This window comes from Pelophylax lessonae (assembly GCF_965119305.1).
Source record: "Pelophylax lessonae genome assembly, chromosome: 9".
In the NCBI taxonomy this organism is placed as follows: Eukaryota; Metazoa; Chordata; class Amphibia; order Anura; family Ranidae; genus Pelophylax; species Pelophylax lessonae.
Window position 1 is genome coordinate 245824686 of NC_138776.1, and position 26019 is coordinate 245850704.

Consider the following 26019-nt stretch of genomic DNA (forward strand, 5'->3'; position numbering starts at 1 on the left):
AATACTGTCCAAACACAAGATATACAATACTTTGACGGTCCTACATCGGAAAAAAAATGTAACCTGGCTCTGGCCGGATCGTAAAGGAGGTCACCGCAACGCCACAACTTCATACCTGAAAATGGGTCTTGTGGTGCTTACTATTCCTAATGGACACAAAGGCACCACTCCAGCCTTCTCATTCATAGCAAACCTCCAAGTCATTACAGTCCCTCCATAAACTCATAATAATATTAATACAAAATAAAACATATAGAACCTGGTCCAGGGTGCTCTCCTCAGCTCAGACACACACAGAAGTATAGATTCAATGGACAGAGCAGGAAATCTGCAAAGCCTGACTCTGCTCACACCTCTAGAGTTTTCTGAAAAAACATATCAAAATGCATGAGGTGCTACTTCCGTCCCTTTTTTTAATCTTAGGCTACAACAAAATGGCCGCAACTCTTGTGAGCTGCGACCGTTCGCCAGCAGAGGGCAGTGAAAGCTTGTAGTATGCTGACATCCGCCATGTAGTATGCAGCGATAGCTTATAGTATGCGGACATCCGACGCCAGAGGGCGCCATTACACAGTGCCTTCTCATTTATGTCCCCGGAAGTGGAGCATAGTAGAGGCTAAACCCGGAAGTGGGGCATAGTAGAGGCTAAACCCGGAAGTGGGGCATAGTGGAGACTAAACCCGGAAGTGGGGAATAAGGAAGTAGATTTCAGACCAGGTAGGCAGGTGAGTGGTAGAATATTAATGAGAAGTAATGAATATTTATAGAGAGGAACTGTGGAAGATGGTTGAATCCCCATTGACTGCCTCTGTAGAAGGGAAAGCAGATACAGAAATGGTAGTATTATGAATACACTTGTAGAATCATTGATCAGAAATCATTGATCAGAATACATTATAACCATGAGGTTGTGACGTTATCGTGAGTTTTCCCTTTTTACGTAAGTCGCCCCGATGGGATTTTTCCTAGTGGTGAGTCCCTTGCGATGAGTCACCTCTACTGGAAACAAGGAAGGGGGGAGGGGGTGGTAGAACGAAGGTCCCATGATGGGGAGATCTTACCGCTGGGGTCTGCGGCTGATTCAGACCAGGAGCCATAAACCAATCATCAGTGAAATATACAGTTTGATTGGCGAGCCTCTTATCCTATCCAGAGGTTGGGTCAGATCCTTGGCTACACCGATCACCCATAACCCAGCCAGGCATGGACTCCACTAACTAATGTTTATACTCATACAATAAAAGTATGGGAATGCATGTAGACGTGTATTGGAAGGCTCTGGATGGAGCAGGGTGGTTGCGGGGGAGGGTTGTGGACTTTCCGCCTAAGTGGTCCTGTAGGGAATGAGCTTTGGGCTGGAGATCTCTTTAGGAGGCTGTGGGTTTTGCAGGGTAAATGTGAGACTGGAGGCCACTAAAGGGGCTGGGGGCACTTGTTGGAGGTTGGGGATGAGCCTTTTGAGGGAAGCTAGGGAGCTCTCTGGGGGATTGGGTGGCACTGTGGAGACTTTGGTCTCTCGGAGGGCCCCTATGAGAGGTTGGGGGTCATGGGAGCAAGGAGACGCTGTGTGAGTTTAAGGGATCTGCATCTGGCTGGAGGACCAGGAGAAGAGAGGCCATGGTGTGGCAGTGGGGCAAGGCCTGGTGGTTGAGACCACTGCCATAGAGCAATGTTTCTCAACTCCAGTCCTGAAGTACCCCCAATGGGTCATGTTTTCAGGAGAAACTGTGAGTTTAAGGGATCTTCATCTGGCTGGAGGACCAGGAGAAGAGAGGCCACGGTGTGGCACTGGGGCAAGGCCTGGTGGTGGAGACCACTGCCATAGAACAATGTCGTTCAACTCCAGTCCTGAAGTACCCCCAACGGGTCATGTTTTCAGGAGACACTGTGTGAGTTTAAGGGGTCTGCATCTGGCTGGAGGACCAGGAGAAGAGAGGCCATGGTGTGGCAGTGGGGCAAGGCCTGGTGGTTGAGACCACTGCCATAGAGCAATGTTTCTCAACTCCATGTTTTCAGGAGACACTGTGAGGTTAAGGGATCTGCATCTGGCTGGAGGACCAGGAGAAGAGAGGCCATGGTGTGGCATTGGGGCAAGGCCTGGTGGTTGAGACCACTGCCATAGAGCAATGCTTCTCAACTCCAGTCCTAAAGTACCCCCAACGGGTCATGTTTTCAGGAGACACTGCGAGGTTAAGGGATCTGCATCTGGCTGGAGGACCAGGAGAAGAGAGGCCGTGGTGTGGCAGTGGGGCAAGGCCTGGTGGTTTAGACCACTGCCATAGAGCAATGCTTCTCAACTCTAGTCCTCAAGTACCCTTAACGGGTCATTGCTTTCAGGAGACACTGTGAGGTTAAGGGATCTGCACCTGGTTGGAGGGCCAGGAGAAGAGAGGCTGGAGGACCAGGAGAAAAGAGGCCACGGTGTGGCAGTGGGGCAAGGCCTGGGGGTTGAGACCACTGCCATAGAGCAATGTCGTTCAACTCCAGTCCTGAAGTACCCCCAACGGGTCATGTTTTCAGCAGACACTGTGTGAGTTTAAGGGATCTGCATCTGGCTGGAGGACCAGGAGAAGAGAGACCACGGTGTGGCATTGGGGCAAGGCCTGGTGGTGGAGACCACTGCCATAGAGCAATGTTTCTCAACTCCAGTCCCCAAGTACCCCCAACGGATCATGTTTTCAGGATTTCCCTCAAATGAAACAGCTGTGGTAATTACTAAGGCAGTGAAACTGATCAAATCACCTGTGCAAAATAATGGCAAGCCTGAAAACATGACCTGTTGGGGGTACTTGAGGACTGGAGTTGAGAAACATTGTCCAAGAGACTACTCAGACATCTAGATATGAAAGAATGAGCAGAGGGCAGTCACTAGTTTTAAGCACTGTCACATGGGGAACCTAAAGGAATCTCCATTGTTTCTAGCTTTGATAAATTTTATATCTCTATTGCAGAGAGACAGGAGTCTGGCCTTCATCCCTAGCCACACCCCCTTCTATACACGACACACAGACATCAAACTGGGTAGCAGAACAGACACAAGGATCCATAGAAGGACGTCATGATGGAGAAGCGGCCGACCCTCACATCACCGGGTAAGAGGAGACTTTCATTTCTTGTAAAGGAGAGAAGAGTATTGAGGATCCCCCTAGATACACACATCCTCTGATATAAGGCCTGGTTCACACCTTTGCATTTTTTTAGTGCATTTTCAGTCATGTAGAAACACACTACCGTCTATGTAACATGGTTTTCTATGGGTCACGTTCACATCTGTGCATTGTATGGAAACGGCCAGGAACTATTTTCTGGTTTTCGGTTCTGTAGACTTCAATGGATTAAAAATGTGTATTGAAAAATGCAACTGGAAAATGCAAACTGCAACCTGCATAGGTGTGAGCCAGGCTTAAAGACAAAACAATGTATTCAGTCAGTGTGTGTGTTCCCTACAGATGGATCCAGTAACAGAAATCCCCCAGAGAGATGTCCCCGTCCTCTGTATTCCCGGGACTCCACACAGGAACATCAGGAGATCCCTCAGGAGGATCAGGTAATGGAAACAAAAGTTCTTAGCAATACTTTGGGGTTGTTTACTGAGAGCTGGTTCACACTAATCCAACTCAAAGTCGCCCCGACTTTGGGTGACTTTGAAATCGCCCGTGCAGCGCGACTTTATTGCGGCTTGCAAACGACTTCTCATAATAGAAGTCAATGCAAGTCGCTCCGACTTCGCCACAAAAATAGTGCAGGAACCTTTTTCTAAGTCGGAGCAACTTGAGTCGCTCTGATTAGAACGGTTCCATTGCACAGCATTGGGAGCTACTTTTCAGACGACCAAGTCGCCTTGACAAGTCGGAGTAGTGTGAACCGGCTCTAAAACTGAAGAGTGCAAAATCTGGTGCAGCTGTGCATGGTAGCCAATCAGCTTCTAACTTCAGGTTGTTCAATTAAAGCGGTTGTATACTGCAAAAAAAAAAAAAAAATCCTGCAAGAAAAAGGCATAATGAGCTAGTATACATCGCATACTAGCTCATGATGAAATACCTTAAAACGAAGCCCCAACAAGGACCCCCGGACACCGCTGTGGGAGCTGACATGCTACCTCGGCGTCTCTTCCTGGTTCGGTGGCTCCGGCGCTGTGACGCGATCACGTCACTCCCGCGCATGCGTGCGGGAGTCATTTTCTGGCAAGTGCAGAGTGCATGCGCCGCTAGCGTCAGCGGCTGCATGCAGGGCAAATATCTCCTAAACCGTGCAGGTTTAGGAGATAGTAATTGTACCTACAGGTAAGCCTTATTATAGGCCTTATTATAGGCTTACCTGTAGTTAAAAGTCACACAAAAATCAGTATACTACCACTTTAAGCCTTGACAAAAAATAAATAAAAAACTGGAAGCTGATTGGTTTATTTTCAGAGCTGCACCAGATTTTTCACTCTCTAGTTGAAGTAAATGAATCTCTTCATTTCATTTTGATTTTTGCTAAGTGGATCTCTCATAATAAATGTAATGGGCCTTTTGCATTTTAAGAGTGAAAGTCCAATTAAAGTTGAAGTTAAAGAAGAAGAAGACGAGGAAATTCCTCCAGAGATCAGCACAGGTGAGTAATAAACACTAAGGTGTACGTTTATTAAACTGAGGAGTTTTATTTAAGTTTCGTTCTCGGCCATTCACAGAGGAAAATGATCTCCTCTGCAGCCTGTTTATGAAGCCCAGAACTTCTGTTCTCACAGGGAGAAGTTTTTCCTCTGAAAATGGCTGAGATCTGAGTAGAGGGGGGGGGGTTAGGGGGGGGGGGGGGGTTGGCGTGCCTGTAATTTTGTGAGCTATTGTGAGATTACAGTGCAACCAAGTTTAAAAAGTGAATCCAAAGTTAAAAATAATACATTTTTACATGCACTGTGTGTAGATAACAAAAAAAAAAAAAAAAAAATATATATATATATATATATATATATATATATACATATATATATATACACACACACACTGTATATTTATATGTATATACTTACAAATACATATACAAAGTGTGTGTGTGTGTATATATATATATATATATATATATATATATATATATATATGTATGTATGTGTGTGTGTGTGTGTGTGTGTGTGTGTGTGTATAAATATATATATATATATATATATATATATACACACACACACACACTGCTCAAAAAAATTAAAGGAACACATTTTAATCAGAGTACAGCATCATGTCATTTTAACTCCTGGGATATTGATCTGGTCAGTTAAGTAGCAGAGGGGATTGTTATTCAGTTTCAGCTGCTTTGGAATTGATTAAATTACCAACAGGTGCACTCCATGGGCAACAATGAGACAACCTCCAAAACAGGAATGGTTTTACAGGTGGAGGCCACTGTTGTTTTTTTTTTTTCCCTATTCATCTTTTCTGAGTGTTTGTCACTAGTTTTGCATTTGGCTGGGGTCAGTGTCACTACTGGTAGCATGAGGCCATACCTGGACCCTATAGAGGTTGCACAGGCAGTCCAACTCCTCCTGGATGGCACATCAATACATCCCATTGCCAGAAGGTTTGCTGTGTCTCCCAGCACAGTCTCAGGAGCATGGAGGAGATTCCAGGAGACAGGCAGTTACTCTAGGAGAGCTGGACAGGGCGGTAGAAGGTCCTTAACCCATCAGCAGGACCGGTATCTGCTCCTTTGTGCATGGAGAACAGAATGAACACTGCCAGAGCCCTACAAAATGACCTCCAGCAGGACACTGGTGTGAATGTCTCTGACCAAACAATCAGAAACAGACTTCATGAGGGTGGCCTGAGGGCCCGACGTCCTCTAGTGGGTCCTGTGCTCACTGCCTGGAACCATGGAGCTCGATTGGCATTTGTCATTGAACACCAGAATTGGCAGGACCACCACTGGCACCCTGAGCTTTTCACAGATGAGAGCAGGTTCACCCTGAGCACATGTGACAGACGTGAAAGGGTCTGGAGAAGCCATGGAGAACATTATGCTGCCTGTAACATCGTTCAGCATGACCGGTTTGGTGGTGGGTCAGTGATGGTCTGGGGAGGCAAATCTATGGGGGGGGGACACACAGACCTCTACAGGCTGGACAATGACACCTTGACTGTCATTGGAGATCGGGATGAAAACCTTGGACCCATTTTCAGACCCTACACTGGTGCAGTGGGTCCTGGGTTTTTTCTGGTGCATGACAATGCCCGGCCTTATTTGGCGAGAGTATGCAGCCAGTTCCTGGAGGATGAAGGAATTGATGCCATTGAATGGCCCCCACACTTGCCTGACCTAAATCCAATAGAACACCTCTGGGACATTATGTTTCAGTCCATCCGACGCTGCCAGGTTGCACCTCAGTCTCTTCATGAGCTCAGTGATGCCCTGGTCCAGATCTGGGAGGAAATACCCCAGGGCACCATCCATCGCCTCATTAGGAGCATTCCCCGATGTCAGGCATGCATACAAGTATGTGGGGGCCATACAAACTACTGGGGACCATTTTGAGCTGCCGAAATGCATTTCAGCAAAATAGACTGCATCATTTTTTCACTTTGATTTTTGGGGTGTCTTTGAATTCAGCCCTCTGTAGGGTGATCGTTTTGATCTCCCTCAAACAATGTGGCATCCTTTCCTTCCTAACACATTACCCAGTCCATACCAGTATAGATCCTAACACATTACCCAGTCCATACCAGTATAGATCCTAACACCTTACCCAGTCCATACCAGTATAGATCCTAACACCTTACCCAGTCCATACCAGTATAGATCCTAACACCTTACCCAGTCCATACCAGTATAGATCCTAACACATTACGCAGTCCATACCAGTATAGATCCTAACACCATACCCAGTCCATACCAGTATAGATATCCAGCATGGGATTTTTCCCCATTGAGATCTGATGTGTTTTCAAAGTGTTCCCCTAATTTTTTTGAGCAGTGTGTGTGTGTATGTGTGTGTATATATATATATATATATATATACATATATATATATATATATATATATATATATATATATATATATATATATTATTTATATTAATGTTTAACCCGCTGGTGCTGATATGTAGGAAGAAAGAAGTCTTCTTCCTCTAATCACACCAGCTTCTCTCCCATATTCTCCGCCCCTGAATCTGGGAAGTAGATATTTCAGAGTAATGGCCAATGAGATCCTCAGATTTCACTTTCATAAACTGTTTATTTGTGACAGAACGGTCATGTACTGTGATGAGAAGCCAAGAACATGTTCTCCGCTCCACATATCAGCTACATAAACCGGTACCCATGAGGATCACAGCTTTTCTCTGCTTCATAAATGGACACCTAAATCCAGAGAAGAGTCCCAGATTCTCCTTGTTCAGTCACTACAACAATCTCTTCTCCTCCCCCCTCCTCTGTCAGTAGACAGTAATGGGGGGACAGTATGTGCCCAGTGGGGGAGTCAGGAGCCATCAGCCTCTATTAGACTCCGGTTCTCCTCCTCACATCATGTCATTGTGTGTTACCAGCCAAGAGAAGTGACCAGTCTCCCCCCACACACACCCTCTGGGGGTCTCTCATACATCTCAGTACAGGGGGCTTCACTCTCATCTTTATTCACAGACCCCGGAGACTCCAGAGACACTCCGAGAGATGTCAAACCTGAAAAGGAGGAAGAAGGTAATGCCAGGATTAAAGAGGAGGAAGTCCCTATAGAGATCAGCACAGGTAAGAAAAATGTATATATAAGACATTCATAGCTGGCCTTAGCTCAGATAACATTTATTAATGGTTATTTGGTTCTTTACGTTTGCCCTGTTGTGTCTCGCTTATCCAGGTTGTTGAGCTGGCCCTTTAAAACTGATCTAAACCTGTCAATTTAACAGTTTTCAGAAAACAGTTACGTTCCTGGCACGTGCCAGGAATGCTAACTGTCACATTGGTTGTTCTGTCAATCAAACCCGAGTTCCTTTTGTCAGAGTCCCTTTATTTAGTATGACTAAGCTGGCCATAGACTGGCAGTTTATTTTTTGTTCAGCCAGCGCTGATAGAGGAATCCCCCATCAGGATATTTTATTCAGACCGGGGGGAATCCCCCATCAGGATATTTTATTCAGATCGGGGGAATCCCCCATCAGGATATTTTATTCAGACCGGGGGAATCCCCCATCAGGATATTTTATTCAGACCGGGGGAATCCCCATCAGGATATTTAATTCGGACCGCGGGAATCCCCCCATCAGGATATTTTATTCAGACCGGGGGAATCCCCCATCAGGATATTTTATTCAGACCGGGGGAATCCCCCATCAGGATATTTTATTCAGACCGGGGGAATCCCCCATCAGGATATTTTATTCGACCGCGGGAATCCCCCATCAGGATATTTTATTCGGACCGCGGGAATCCCGCATCAGGATATTTTATTTGGAACGCGGGAATCCCCATCAGGATATTTATAGGGACCGCGGGAATCCCCCTTCAGGATATTTTATGCGGACCGCAGGAATCTCCCATCAGGATATTTTATTTGGACCGCGTGAATCCCCCATCAGAATATTTTATTCGGACCGCGGGAATCCCCCATCAGGATATTTTATTCGGACCGCGGGAATCCCCCATCAGGATATTTATAGGGACCGCGGGAATCCCCCATCAGGATATTTTATTCGGACTGGGGGAATCCCAGTATATTTTATTCGGACCGCGGGAATCCCCCATCAGAATATTTTATTTGGACCGCGGGAATCCCCATCAGGATATTTATAGGGACCGCGGGAATCCCCCATCAGGATATTTTATAGGGACCGCGGGAATATCTCCCATCAGGATATTTTATTCGGACCGCGGGAATCCCCCATCAGAATATTTTATTTGGACCGTGGGAATCCCCATCAGGGTATTTATAGGGACCGCGGGAATCCCCCATCAGGATATTTTATTCAGACCGCGGGAATCCCCATCAGGATATTTTATTCGGAACGCGGGATTCCCCCATCAGGATATTTTATTTTGACAGTGGGAATCCCCATCAGGGTATTTATAGGGACCGCGGGAATCCCCCATCAGGATATTTTATTCGGACCGCGGGAATATCTCCCATCATAATATTTTATTCGGACCGCGGGAATCCCCCATCAGGATATTTTATAGGGACCGCGGGAATCCCCCATCAGAATATTTTATTGGGACCGTGGGAATACCCATCAGGATATTTTATTCTGACCGCGGGAATCCCCCATCAGGATATTTAATTCGGACCGGGGGAATCCCCCATCAGGATATTTTATTCGGAACGCGGGATTCCCCCATCAGGATATTTTATTTTGACAGTGGGAATCCCCATCAGGGTATTTATAGGGACCGCGGAAATCCCCCATCAGGATATTTTATTCGGACCGCGGGAATCCCCATCAGGATATTTTATTCGGACCGCGGGAATCCCCCATCAGGATATTTTATAGGGACCGTGGGAATCTCCCATCAGGATATTTTATAGGGAACGCGGGAATCCCCCATCAGGATATTTTATTGGGACCGCGGGAATCCCCCATCAGAATATTTTATTCGGACCGCGGGAATCCCCATCAGGATATTTATAGGGACCGCAGGGATTCCCCATCAGAATATTTTATTTGGACCGCGGGAATCCCCCATCAGGATATTTTATAGGGAACGCGGGAATCTCCCATCAGGATATTTAATAGGGACCGCGGGAATCCCCCATCAGGATATTTTATTCGAACCGCGGGAATCCCCCATCAGAATATTTTATTCGGACCGCGGGAATCCCCATCAGGATATTTATAGGGACCGCGGGAATCCCCCATCAGGATATTTCATTCGGACTGCGGGAATCCCCCATCAGGATATTTCATTCTGACCGCGGAAATCCCCCATCAGAATATTTTATTTGGACAGCGGGATTCCCCCATCAGGATATTTTATTTTGACAGTGGGAATCCCCATCAGGGTATTTATAGGGACCGCGGGAATCCCCCATCAGGATATTTTATTCGGACCGCGGGAATCCCCATCAGGATATTTTATTCGGACCGCGGAAATCCCCCATCAGGATATTTTATAGGGACCGTGGGAATCTCCCATCAGGATATTTTATAGGGACCGCGGGAATCCCCCATCAGGATATTTTATTGGGACCGCGGGAATCCCCCATCAGAATATTTTATTCGGACCGCGGGAATCCCCATCAGGATATTTATAGGGACCGCGGGAATCCCCCCATCAGGATATTTTATTCGGACTGCGGGAATCCCCCATCAGGATATTTTATTCGGACTGGGGGAATCCCCCATCAGGATATTTTATTCGGACCGCGGGAATCCCCCATCAGAATATTTTATTTGGACCCCGGGAATCCCCCATCAGGATATTTTATAGGGACCGCGGGAATATCTCCCATCAGGATATTTTATTCGGACCGCGGGAATCCCCCATCAGAATATTTTATTTGGACCGTGGGAATCCCCATCAGGATATTTTATTCAGAACGCGGGAATCCCCATCAGGATATTTTATTCAGAACGCGGGATTCCCCATCAGGATATTTTATTCAGAACGCGGGATTCCCCCATCAGGATATTTTATTTTGACAGTGGGAATCCCCATCAGGGTATTTATAGGGACCGCGGGAATCCCCCATCAGGATATTTTATTCGGACCGCGGGAATCCCCATCAGGATATTTTATTGGGACCGCGGGAATCCCCCATCAGAATATTTTATTCGGACCGCAGGAATCCCCATCAGGATATTTATAGGGACCGCGGGAATCCCCCATCAGGATATTTCATTCGGACTGCGGGAATCCCCCATCAGGATATTTCATTCGGACCGCGGGAATCCCCCATCAGAATATTTTATTTGGACAGCGGGAATCCCCCTTTAGGATATTTTATAGGGACCGCGGGAATATCTCCCATCAGGATATTTTATAGGGACCGCGGGAATATCTCCCATCAGGATATTTTATTTGGACCGTGGGAATCCCCATCAGGGTATTTATAGGGACCGCGGGAATCCCCCATCAGGATATTTTATTCGGACCGTGGGAATCCCCATCAGGATATTTTATTCGGAACGCGGGATTCCCCCATCAGGATATTTTTATTTTGACAGTGGGAATCCCCATCAGGGTATTCATAGGGACCGCGGGAATCCCTCATCAGGATATTTTATTCGGACCGCGGGAATCCCCATCAGGATATTTTATTCAGACCGCGGGAATCCCCCATCAGAATATTTTATTTGGACCACGGGAATCCCCCATCAGGATATTTTATAGGGACCGTGGGAATCTCCCATCAGGATATTTTATAGGGACCGCGGGAATCCCCCATCACGATATTTTATAGGGACCGTGGGAATCTCCCATCAGGATATTTTATAGGGACCGTGGGAATCCCCCATCAGGATATTTTATAGGGACCGCAGGAATCCCCCATCAGGATATTTTATTGGGACCGCGGGAATCCCCCATCAGAATATTTTAGAGGAACCGCGGGAATCCATCAGGATATTTTATTGGGACCGCGGGAATCCCCCATGAGAATATTTTGTAGGGACCGCGGGAATCCCCCATCAGGATATTTTATTCGGACCGCGGGAATCCCCCATCAGGATATTTTATTCGGATCGTGAGAATCCCCCATCAGGATATTTTATTCAGACCGCGGGAATCCCCCATCAGAATATTTTATTTGGACCGCGGGAATCCCCCTTTAGGATATTTTATAGGGACCGCGGGAATATCTCCCATCAGGATATTTTATTCGGACCGCGGGAATCCCCCATCAGAATATTTTATTTGGACCGTGGGAATCTCCCATAAGGATATTTTATTCGGACCGCGGGAATCCCCCATCAGAATATTTTATTTGGACCGTGGGAATCCCCATCAGGGTATTTATAGGGACCGCGGGAATCCCCCATCAGGATATTTTATTTGGACCGTGGGAATCCCCATCAGGATATTTTATTCGGACCGCGGGATTCCCCCATCAGGATATTTTATTTTGACAGTGGGAATCCCCATCAGGGTATTTATAGGGACCGCGGGAATCCCCCATCAGGATATTTTATTCGGACCGCGGGAATCCCCCATCAGAATATTTTATTTGGACCGCGGGAATCCCCCATCAGGATATTTTATAGGGACCGCGGGAATCTCGCATCAGGATATTTTATAGGGACCGCGGGAATCCCCCATCAGGATATTTTATTCGGACCGCGGGAATCCCCCATCAGAATATTTTATTCGGACCGCGGGAATCCCCATCAGGATATTTATAGGGACCGCGGGAATCCCCCATCAGGATATTTCATTCGGACTGCGGGAATCCCCCATCAGAATATTTTATTTGGACCGTGGGAATCCCCATCAGGGTTATTATAGGGACCGCCGGAATCCCCCATCAGGATATTTTATTTGGACTGCGGGAATCCCCCATCAGGATATTTTATTCGGACCGCGGGAATCCCCATCAGGATATTTTATTCGGAACGCGGGATTCCCCCATCAGGATATTTTTATTTTGACAGTATCAGGGTATTCACATCAGGGTATTCATAGGGACCGTGGGATTCCCTCATCAGGATATTTTATTCAGACCGCGGGAATCCCCATCAGGATATTTTATTCAGACCGCGGGAATCCCCCCATCAGAATATTTTATTTGGACCGCGGGAATCCCCCATCAGGATATTTTATAGGGACCGCGGGAATCTCCCATCAGGATATTTTATAGGGACCGCGGGAATCCCCCATCAGAATATTTTATTTGGACCGCGGGATTCCCCCATCAGGATATTTTATAGGGACCACGGGAATCCCCCATCAGGATATTTTATTCGGACCATGGGAATCCCCATCAGGATATTTTATTCGGACTGCGGGAATGCCCCATCAGGATATTTTATTCGGACCGTGGGAATCCCCCATCAAGATATTTTTTATTAGGACTGCGGGAATCCCCCATCAGGATATTTTATTCGGACCGCGCGAATCCCCCATCAGGAGGTTTTATTCGGACCACGCGAATCCCCCATCAGGATATTTTATTCGGACCGCGGGAATCCCTCATCAGGATATTTAATTCGGACCGGGGGAATCCCCCATCAGGATATTTTATTCGGACTGCGGGAATGCCCCATCAGGATATTTTATTCGGACCGTGGGAATCCCCATCAGGATATTTTATTCGGACCGTGGGAATCCCACATCAGGATATTTTATTCGGCCCGCGGGAATCCCCCATCAGGATATTTAATTCGGACTGGGGGAATCCCCCATCAGGATATTTTATTCGGAACGTGGGATTCCCCCATCAGGATATTTTATTTTGACAGTGGGAATCCCCATCAGGGTATTTATAGGGACCGCGGGAATCCCCCATCAGGATATTTTATTCGGACCGCGGGAATATCTCCCATCATAATATTTTATTCGGACCGCGGGAATCCCCCATCAGGATATTTTATAGGGACCGCGGGAATCCCCCATCAGAATATTTTATTGGGACCGTGGGAATCCCCATCAGGATATTTTATTTGGACCGCGGGAATCCCCATCAGGATATTTTATTCGGCCCGCGGGAATCCCCCATCAGGATATTTAATTCGGACCGGGGGAATCCCCCATCAGGATATTTTATTCGGAACGCGGGAATCCCCCATCAGGATATTTTATAGGGACCGTGGGAATCTCCCATCAGGATATTTTATAGGGACCGCGGGAATCCCCCATCAGGATATTTTATTGGGACCGCGGGAATCCCCCATCAGAATATTTTATTCGGACCGCGGGAATCCCCATCAGGATATTTTATAGGGACCGCGGGAATCCCCCATCAGGATATTTTATTTTGACAGTGGGAATCCCCATCAGGGTATTTATAGGGACCGCGGGAATCCCCCATCAGGATATTTTATTCGGACCGCGGGAATCCCCATCAGGATATTTTATTCGGACCGCGGGAATCCCCCATCAGAATATTTTATTTGGACCGCGGGAATCCCCCATCAGGATATTTATAGGGACCGTGGGAATCCCCCATCAGGATATTTTATAGGGACCGCGGGAATCTCCCATCAGGATATTTTATAGGGACCGCGGGAATCCCCCATCAGAATATTTTATTTGGACCGCGGGATTCCCCCATCAGGATATTTTATAGGGACCGCGGGAATCCCCCATCAGGATATTTTATTCGGACCGTGGGAATCCCCATCAGGATATTTTATTCGGACTGCGGGAATGCCCCATCAGGATATTTTATTCGGACCGTGGGAATCCCCCATCAAGATATTTTTTATTAGGACTGCGGGAATCCCCCATCAGGATATTTTATTCGGACCGCGCGAATCCCCCATCAGGAGGTTTTATTCGGACCACGCGAATCCCCCATCAGGATATTTTATTCGGACCGCGGGAATCCCTCATCAGGATATTTAATTCGGACCGGGGGAATCCCCCATCAGGATATTTTATTCGGACTGCGGGAATGCCCCATCAGGATATTTTATTCGGACCGTGGGAATCCCCATCAGGATATTTTATTCGGACCGTGGGAATCCCACATCAGGATATTTTATTCGGCCCGCGGGAATCCCCCATCAGGATATTTAATTCGGACTGGGGGAATCCCCCATCAGGATATTTTATTCGGAACGTGGGATTCCCCCATCAGGATATTTTATTTTGACAGTGGGAATCCCCATCAGGGTATTTATAGGGACCGCGGGAATCCCCCATCAGGATATTTTATTCGGACCGCGGGAATATCTCCCATCATAATATTTTATTCGGACCGCGGGAATCCCCCATCAGGATATTTTATAGGGACCGCGGGAATCCCCCATCAGAATATTTTATTGGGACCGTGGGAATCCCCATCAGGATATTTTATTTGGACCGCGGGAATCCCCATCAGGATATTTTATTCGGCCCGCGGGAATCCCCCATCAGGATATTTAATTCGGACCGGGGGAATCCCCCATCAGGATATTTTATTCGGAACGCGGGAATCCCCCATCAGGATATTTTATAGGGACCGTGGGAATCTCCCATCAGGATATTTTATAGGGACCGCGGGAATCCCCCATCAGGATATTTTATTGGGACCGCGGGAATCCCCCATCAGAATATTTTATTCGGACCGCGGGAATCCCCATCAGGATATTTTATAGGGACCGCGGGAATCCCCCATCAGGATATTTTATTTTGACAGTGGGAATCCCCATCAGGGTATTTATAGGGACCGCGGGAATCCCCCATCAGGATATTTTATTCGGACCGCGGGAATCCCCATCAGGATATTTTATTCGGACCGCGGGAATCCCCCATCAGAATATTTTATTTGGACCGCGGGAATCCCCCATCAGGATATTTATAGGGACCGTGGGAATCCCCCATCAGGATATTTTATTCGGACTGGGGGAATCCCCCATCAAGATATTTTATTCGGACCGCGGGAATCCCCCATCAGAATATTTTATTTGGACCGCGGGAATCCCCCATCAGGATATTTTATAGGGACTGCGGGAATTTCTCCCATCAGGATATTTTATTCGGACCGCGGGAATCCCCCATCAGAATATTTTATTTGGACCGTGGGAATCCCCATCAGGGTATTTATAGGGACCGCGGGAATCCCCCATCAGGATATTTTATTTGGACCGTGGGAATCCCCATCAGGATATTTTATTCGGACCGCGGGATTCCCCCATCAGGATATTTTATTTTGACAGTGGGAATCCCCATCAGGGTATTTATAGGGACCGCGGGAATCCCCCATCAGGATATTTTATTCGGACCGCGGGAATCCCCCATCAGAATATTTTATTTGGACCGCGGGAATCCCCCATCAGGATATTTTATAGGGACCGCGGGAATCTCGCATCAGGATATTTTATAGGGACCGCGGGAATCCCCCATCAGGATATTTTATTCGGACCGCGGGAATCCCCCATCAGAATATTTTATTCGGACCGCGGGAATCCCCATCAGGATATTTATAGGGACCGCGGGAATCCCCCATCAGGATATTTCATTCGGACTGCTGGAATCCCCCATCAGAATATTTTATTTGGACCGTGGGAATCCCCATCAGGGTTATTATAGGGACCGCCGGAATCCCCCATCAGGATATTTTATTTGGACTGCGGGAATCCCCCATCAGGATATTTTATTCGGACCGCGGGAATCCCCATCAGGATATTTTATTCGGAACGCGGGATTCCCCCATCAGGATATTTTTATTTTGACAGTGGGAATCCCCATCAGGGTATTCATAGGGACCGCGGGATTCCCTCATCAGGATATTTTATTCAGACCGCGGGAATCCCCATCAGGATATTTTATTCAGACCGCGGGAATCCCCCATCAGGATATTTTATTCGGACCGCGGGAATCCCCCATCAGAATATTTTATTCGGACCGCGGGAATCCCCATCAGGATATTTATAGGGACCGCGGGAATCCCCCATCAGGATATTTCATTCGGACTGCGGGAATCCCCCATCAGAATATTTTATTTGGACCGTGGGAATCCCCATCAGGGTTATTATAGGGACCGCCGGAATCCCCCATCAGGATATTTTATTTGGACTGCGGGAATCCCCCATCAGGATATTTTATTCGGACCGCGGGAATCCCCATCAGGATATTTTATTCGGAACGCGGGATTCCCCCATCAGGATATTTTTATTTTGACAGTGGGAATCCCCATCAGGGTATTCATAGGGACCGCGGGATTCCCTCATCAGGATATTTTATTCAGACCGCGGGAATCCCCATCAGGATATTTTATTCAGACCGCGGGAATCCCCCCATCAGAATATTTTATTTGGACCGCGGGAATCCCCCATCAGGATATTTTATAGGGACCGCGGGAATCTCCCATCAGGATATTTTATAGGGACCGCGGGAATCCCCCATCAGAATATTTTAGAGGAACCGCGGGAATCCCCCATCAGGGTATTTTATTGGGACCGCGGGAATCCCCCATGAGAGTATTTTGTAGGGACCGCGGGAATCCCCCATCAGGATATTTTATTGGGACCGCGGGAATCCCCCATCAGAATATTTTATTTGGACCGCGGGATTCCCCCATCAGGATATTTTATAGGGACCGCGGGAATCCCCCATCAGGATATTTTATTCGGACCGTGGGAATCCCCATCAGGATATTTTATTCGGACTGCGGGAATGCCCCATCAGGATATTTTATTCGGACCGTGGGAATCCCCCATCAAGATATTTTTTATTAGGACTGCGGGAATCCCCCATCAGGATATTTTATTCGGACCGCGCGAATCCCCCATCAGGAGGTTTTATTCGGACCACGCGAATCCCCCATCAGGATATTTTATTCGGACCGCGGGAATCCCTCATCAGGATATTTAATTCGGACCGGGGGAATCCCCCATCAGGATATTTTATTCGGACTGCGGGAATGCCCCATCAGGATATTTTATTCGGACCGTGGGAATCCCCATCAGGATATTTTATTCGGACCGTGGGAATCCCCATCAGGATATTTTATTCGGACCGTGGGAATCCCACATCAGGATATTTTATTCGGCCCGCGGGAATCCCCCATCAGGATATTTAATTCGGACTGGGGGAATCCCCCATCAGGATATTTTATTCGGAACGTGGGATTCCCCCATCAGGATATTTTATTTTGACAGTGGGAATCCCCATCAGGGTATTTATAGGGACCGCGGGAATCCCCCATCAGGATATTTTATTCGGACCGCGGGAATATCTCCCATCATAATATTTTATTCGGACCGCGGGAATCCCCCATCAGGATATTTTATAGGGACCGCGGGAATCCCCCATCAGAATATTTTATTGGGACCGTGGGAATCCCCATCAGGATATTTTATTTGGACCGCGGGAATCCCCATCAGGATATTTTATTCGGCCCGCGGGAATCCCCCATCAGGATATTTAATTCGGACCGGGGGAATCCCCCATCAGGATATTTTATTCGGAACGCGGGAATCCCCCATCAGGATATTTTATAGGGACCGTGGGAATCTCCCATCAGGATATTTTATAGGGACCGCGGGAATCCCCCATCAGGATATTTTATTGGGACCGCGGGAATCCCCCATCAGAATATTTTATTCGGACCGCGGGAATCCCCATCAGGATATTTTATAGGGACCGCGGGAATCCCCCATCAGGATATTTTATTTTGACAGTGGGAATCCCCATCAGGGTATTTATAGGGACCGCGGGAATCCCCCATCAGGATATTTTATTCGGACCGCGGGAATCCCCATCAGGATATTTTATTCGGACCGCGGGAATCCCCCATCAGAATATTTTATTTGGACCGCGGGAATCCCCCATCAGGATATTTTATAGGGACCGTGGGAATCTCCCATCAGGATATTTTATAGGGACCGCAGGAATCCCCCATCAGGATATTTTATTGGGACCGCGGGAATCCCCCATCAGAATATTTTATTCGGACCGCGGGAATCCCCATCAGGATATTTATAGGGACCGTGGGAATCCCCCATCAGGATATTTTATTCGGACTGGGGGAATCCCCCATCAAGATATTTTATTCGGACCGCGGGAATCCCCCATCAGAATATTTTATTTGGACCGCGGGAATCCCCCATCAGGATATTTTATAGGGACTGCGGGAATTTCTCCCATCAGGATATTTTATTCGGACCACGGGAATCCCCCATCAGAATATTTTATTTGGACCGTGGGAATCCCCATCAGGGTATTTATGGGGACCGCGGGAATCCCCCATCAGGATATTTTATTTGGACCGTGGGAATCCCCATCAGGATATTTTATTCGGACCGCGGGATTCCCCCATCAGGATATTTTATTTTGACAGTGGGAATCCCCATCAGGGTATTTATAGGGACCGTGGGAATCCCCCATCAGGATATTTTATTCGGACCGCGGGAATCCCCCATCAGAATATTTTATTTGGACCGCGGGAATCCCCCATCAGGATATTTTATAGGGATCGCGGGAATCTCGCATCAGGATATTTTATAGGGACCGCGGGAATCCCCCATCAGGATATTTTATTCGGACCGCGGGAATCCCCCATCAGAATATTTTATTCGGACCGCGGGAATCCCCATCAGGATATTTATAGGGACCGCGGGAATCCCCCATCAGGATATTTCATTCGGACTGCGGGAATCCCCCATCAGAATATTTTATTTGGACCGTGGGAATCCCCATCAGGGTTATTATAGGGACCGCCGGAATCCCCCATCAGGATATTTTATTCGGACCGCGGGAATCCCCATCAGGATATTTTATTCGGAACGCGGGATTCCCCCATCAGGATATTTTTATTTTGACAGTGGGAATCCCCATCAGGGTATTCATAGGGACCACGGGAATCCCTCATCAGGATATTTTATTCGGACCGCGGGAATCCCCATCAGGATATTTTATTCAGACCGCGGGAATCCCCCATCAGAATATTTTATTTGGACCGCGGGAATCCCCCATCAGGATATTTTATAGGGACCGCGGGAATCTCCCATCAGGATATTTTATAGGGACCGCGCGAATCCCCCATCAGAATATTTTAGAGGAACCGCGGGAATCCCCCATCAGGGTATTTTATTGGGACCGCGGGAATCCCCCATGAGAATATTTTGTAGGGACCGCGGGAATCCCCCATCAGGATATTTTATTGGGACCGCGGGAATCCCCCATCAGAATATTTTATTTGGACCGCGGGATTCCCCCATCAGGATATTTTATAGGGACCGCGGGAATCCCCCATCAGGATATTTTATTCGGACCGTGGGAATCCCCATCAGGATATTTTATTCGGACTGCGGGAATGCCCCATCAGGATATTTTATTTGGACCGTGGGAATCCCCCATCAGGATATTTTATTCGGACCGTGGGAATCCCCCATCAAGATATTTTTTATTAGGACTGCGGGAATCCCCCATCAGGATATTTTATTCGGACCGCGCAAATCCCCCATCAGGATATTTTATTCGGACCACGCGAATCCCCCATCAGGATATTTTATTCGGACTGCGGGAATCCCTCATCAGGATATTTAATTCGGACGGGGGGAATCCACCATCAGGATATTTTATTCGGACTGCGGGAATGCCCCATCAGGATATTTTATTCGGACCGTGGGAATCCCCATCAGGATATTTTTTTCGGACCGTGGGAATCCCCCATCAGGATATTTTATTCGGACCGCGGGAATCCCCCATCAGGATATTTTATTCGGCCCGCGCGAATCCCCCATCAGGATATTTAATTCGGACTGGGGGAATCCCCCATCAGGATATTTTATTCGGAACGTGGGATTCCCCCATCAGGATATTTTATTTTGACAGTGGGAATCCCCATCAGGGTATTTATAGGGACCGCAGGAATCCCCCATCAGGATATTTTATTCGGACCGCGGGAATATCTCCCATCATAATATTTTATTCGGACCGCGGGAATCCCCCATCAGGATATTTTATAGGGACCGCGGGAATCCCCCATCAGAATATTTTATTGGGACCGTGGGAATCCCCATCAGGATATTTTATTCGGACCGCGGGAATCCCCATCAGGATATTTTATTCGGCCCGCGGGAATCCCCCATCAGGATATTTAATTCGGACCGGGGGAATCCCCCATCAGGATATTTTATTCGGAACGCGGGAATCCCCCCATCAGGATATTTTATAGGGACCGTGGGAATCTCCCATCAGGATATTTTATAGGGACCGCGGGAATCCCCCATCAGGATATTTTATTGGGACCGCGGGAATCCCCCATCAGAATATTTTATTCGGACCGCGGGAATCCCCATCAGGATATTTTATAGGGACCGCGGGAATCCCCCATCAGGATATTTTATTGGGACCGCGGGAATCCCCCATCAGAATATTTTATTTGGACCGCGGGAATCCCCCATCAGGATATTTTATAGGGACCATGGGAATCTCCCATCAGGATATTTTATAGGGACCGCAGGAATCCCCCATCAGGATATATTATTGGGACCGCGGGAATCCCCCATCAGAATATTTTATTCTGACCGCGGGAATCCCCATCAGGATATTTATAGGGACCGTGGGAATCCCCCATCAGGATATTTTATTCGGACTGAGGGAATCCCCCATCAGGATATTTTATTCGGACTGGGGGAATCCCCCATCAAGATATTTTATTCGGACCGCGGGAATCCCCCATCAGAATATTTTATTTGGACCGCGGGAATCCCCCATCAGGATATTTTATAGGGACCGTGGGAATTTCTCCCATCAGGATATTTTATTCGGACCGCGGGAATCCCCCATCAGAATATTTTATTTGGACCGTGGGAATCCCCATCAGGGTATTTATAGGGACCGCGGGAATCCCCCATCAGGATATTTTATTTGGACCGTGGGAATCCCCATCAGGATATTTTATTCGGACCGCGGGATTCCCCCATCAGGATATTTTATTTTGACAGTGGGAATCCCCATCAGGGTATTTATAGGGACCGCGGGAATCCCCCATCAGGATATTTTATTCGGACCGCGGGAATCCCCATCAGGATATTTTATTCGGACCGCGGGAATCCCCCATCAGAATATTTTATTTGGACCGCGGGAATCCCCCATCAGGATATTTTATTTTGACAGTGGGAATCCCCATCAGGGTATTTATAGGGACCGCGGGAATCCCCCATCAGGATATTTTATTCGGACCGCGGGAATCCTCCATCAGAATATTTTATTCGGACCGCGGGAATCCCCATCAGGATATTTATAGGGACCGCGGGAATCCCCCATCAGGATATTTTATTCGGACTGAGGGAATCCCCCATCAGGATATTTTATTCGGACTGGGGGAATCCCCCATCAGGATATTTTATTCAGACCGCGGGAATCCCCCATTAGAATATTTCATTTGGATCGCGGGAATCCCCCATCAGGATATTTTATAGGGACCGCGGGAATTTCTCCCATCAGGATATTTTATTCGGACCGCGGGAATCCCCCATCAGAATATTTTATTTGGACCGTGGGAATCCCCATCAGGGTATTTATAGGGACCGCGGGAATCCCCCATCAGGATATTTTATTCGGACCGCGGGAATCCCCATCAGGATATTTTATTCAGAACGCGGGATTCCCCCATCAGGATATTTTATTTTGACAGTGGGAATCCCCATCAGGGTATTTATAGGGACCGCGGGAATCCCCCATCAGGATATTTTATTCGGACCGCGGGAATCCCCATCAGGATATTTTATTCGGACCGCGGGAATCCCCCATCAGAATATTTTATTTGGACCGCGGGAATCCCCCATCAGGATATTTTATAGGGACCGCGGGAATCTCCCATCAGGATTTTTTATAGGGACCGTGTGAATCCCCCATCAGGATATTTTATTCGAACCGCGGGAATCCCCCATCAGGATATTTAATTCGGACCGCGGGAATCCCCCATCAGGATATTTTATTCGGACCGCGGGAATCCCCCATCAGAATATTTTATTTGGACCGTGGGAATCCCCATCAGGGTATTTATAGGGACCGCGGGAATCCCCCATCAGGATATTTTATTCGGACCGTTGGAATCCCCATCAGGATATTTTATTCGGAACGCGGGATTCCCCCATCAGGATATTTTTATTTTGACAGTGGGAATCCCCATCAGGGTATTCATAGGGACCACGGGAATCCCTCATTGGGATATTTTATTCAGACCGCGGGAATCGCCCATCAGAATATTTTATAGGGACCGTGGGAATCTCCCATCAGGATATTTTATAGGGACCGCGGGAATCCCCCATCAGGATATTTTATTGGGACTGCGGGAATCCCCCATCAGAATATTTTAGAGGAACCGCGGGAATCCCCCATCAGGATATTTTATTGGGACCGCGGGAATCCCCCATGAGAATATTTTGTAGGGACCGCGGGAATCCCCCATCAGGATATTTTATTCGGACCGCGGGAATCCCCCATCAGGATATTTTATTCGGATCGTGAGAATCCCCCATCAGGATATTTTATTCAGCCCGCGGGAATCCCCCATCAGGATATTTTATTCGGACCGCGGGAATCCCCCATCAGGATGTTTTATTCAGACCGCGGGAATCCCCCATCAGAATATTTTATTTGGACCGCGGGAATCCCCCTTTAGGATATTTTATAGGGACCGCGGGAATATCTCCCATCAGGATATTTTATTCGGACCGCGGGAATCCCCCATCAGAATATTTTATTTGGACCGTGGGAATCCCCATCAGGGTATTTATAGGGACCGCGGGAATCCCCCATCAGGATATTTTATTCGGACCGCGGGAATCCCCATCAGGATATTTTATTCGGAACGCGGGATTCCCCCATCAGGATATTTTTATTTTGACTGTGGGAATCCCCATCAGGGTATTCATAGGGACCGCGGGAATCCCTCATCAGGATATTTTATTTGGACCGCGGGAATCCCCATCAGGAGATTTTATTCAGACCGCGGGAATCCCCCATCAGAATATTTTATTTGGACCGCGGGAATCCCCCTATAGGATATTTTATAGGGACCGCGGAAATATCTCCCATCAGGATATTTTATTCGGACCGCGGGAATCCCCCCATCAGGATATTTTATTCGGACCGCGCGAATCCCCCATCAGGATATTTTATTCGGACCGCGCGAATCCCCCATCAGGATATTTTATTCGGACCGCGCGAATCCCCCATCAGGATATTTTATTCGGATCACGCAAATCCCCCATCAGGATATTTTATTCGAAACGCGGGAATCCCTCATCAGGATATTTAATTCGAACCGGGGGAATCCCCCATCAGGATATTTTATTCGGACTGCGGGAATGCCCCATCAGGATATTTTATTCGGACCGTGGGAATCCCCATCAGGATATTTTTTTCGGACCGTGGGAATCCCCCATCAAGATATTTTATTCGGACTGCAGTAATCCCCCATCAGGATATTTTATTCGGACCGCGGGAATCCCCCATCAGGATATTTTATTCGGACCGCCGGAATCCCACATCAGGATATTTTTTTCGGACTGCGGGAATGCCCCATCAGGATATTTTATTCGGACCGTGGGAATCCCCCATCAAGATATTTTTTATTAGGACTGCGGGAATCCCCCATCAGGATATTTTATTCGGACCGTGGGAATCCCCATCAGGATATTTTTTTCGGACTGCGGGAATGCCCCATCAGGATATTTTATTTGGACCGTGGGAATCTCCCATCAGGATATTTTATTCGGACTGCGGGAATGCCCCATCAGGATATTTTATTCGGACCGTGGGAATCCCCCATCAAGATATTTTTTTATTAGGACTGCGGGAATCCCCCATCAGGATATTTTATTCGGACCGTGGGAATCCCCATCAGGATATTTTATTCGGACTGCAGGAATGCCCCATCAGGATATTTTATTTGGACAGTGGGAATCCCCCATCAGGATATTTTTTATTAGGACTGCGGGAATCCCCCATCAGGATATTTTATTCGGACCACGCAAATCCCCCATCAGGATATTTTATTCGGACCGTGGGAATCCCTCATCAGGATATTTAATTCGGACCGGGGGAATCCCCCATCAGGATATTTTATTCGGACTGCGGGAATGCCCCATCAGGATATTTTATTCGGACCGTGGGAATCCCCATCAGGATATTTTTTTCGGACCGTGGGAATCCCCCATCAAGATATTTTATTCGGACTGCAGTAATCCCCCATCAGGATATTTTATTCGGACCGCGGGAATCCCCCATCAGGATATTTTATTCGGACCGCCGGAATCCCACATCAGGATATTTTATTCGGACCGCGGGAATCCCCCATCAGGATATTTTATTCGGACTGCGGGAATGCCCCATCAGGATATTTTATTCGGACCGTGGGAATCCCCCATCAAGATATTTTTTATTAGGACTGCGGGAATCCCCCATCAGGATATTTTATTCGGACCGTGGGAATCCCCATCAGGATATTTTATTCGGACTGCGGGAATGCCCCATCAGGATATTTTATTCGGACCGCGCGAATCCCCCATCAGGATATTTTATTCGGACCACGCGAATCCCCCATCAGGATATTTTATTCGGACCGCTGGAATCCCTCATCAGGATATTTTATTCGGACCGCCGGAATCCCACATCAGGATATTTTATTCGGACCGCGGGAATCCCCCATCAGGATATTTTATTCGGACTGCGGGAATGCCCCATCAGGATATTTTATTCGGACCGTGGGAATCCCCCATCAAGATATTTTTTATTAGGACTGCGGGAATCCCCCATCAGGATATTATATTCGGACTGCGCGAATCCCCCATCAGGATATTTTATTCGGACCACGGGAATCCCTCATCAGGATATTTCATTCGGACCGCTCCCTGTTGAACTGGTTGAATTAGTCCATGGCCAACCTTAAGGTTGAACTATAGGCAAAACTTTTTCGTTTTCATTGTGGATAGAGAAAGGAAGGGTTATAACCCCTGTCAGATTTTTTTTTTTTTTTCCTCCTCTGTATCCCATTGCGGAGGTTTCCCTGTCCCATAGGCAAACAGGAAATGAGAGGAAATCACTGCAAATTAAGGGAATTCTTCCCCTGACCTCTGCGTAGCGTATATGAACGCTGCACTTTGTATGAAGCGCACCCCCGAACTCTGCACTCTGTGTGTAACCTCTACCAAACTCCGAACTCTGTATGCAGCGCACCCCTGAACTCTGCACTCTGTGTAGCGTATATGAACGCTGCACTCTGTATGCAGCACACCCCTGAACTCTGCACTCTGTGTGTAACCTCTACCAAACTCCGCAATCTGTATGCAGCGCACCCCCGAACTCTGCACTCTGTGTGTAACCTCTACCAAACTCCGAACTCTGTATGCAGCGCACCCCTGAACTCTGCACTCTGTGTAGCGTATATGAACGCTGCACTCTGTATGCAGCACACCCCTGAACTCTGCACTCTGTGTGTAACCTCTACCAAACTCCGCAATCTGTATG

The 26019-nt window shown here is 47.5% G+C and overlaps 1 protein-coding gene across 1 annotated transcript in view; it reads left to right on the plus strand.

Moving 5' to 3' along the window:
• Positions 1 to 1829: 1829 nt before the first annotated feature.
• The window catches only part of LOC309564351 (uncharacterized protein), a gene marked incomplete at its 5' end in the record, with an annotated part of 73600 nt that continues 49410 nt past the window's right edge, over positions 1830 to 26019 (plus strand). Inside the window, 3 exons of the mRNA XM_082268977.1 lie at positions 1830 to 1889; positions 4527 to 4596; positions 7609 to 7713. Of these exons, the coding sequence (XP_082125103.1) occupies positions 1830 to 1889; positions 4527 to 4596; positions 7609 to 7713 (235 nt within the window). The remainder of the gene's footprint in view (positions 1890 to 4526; positions 4597 to 7608; positions 7714 to 26019) is intronic.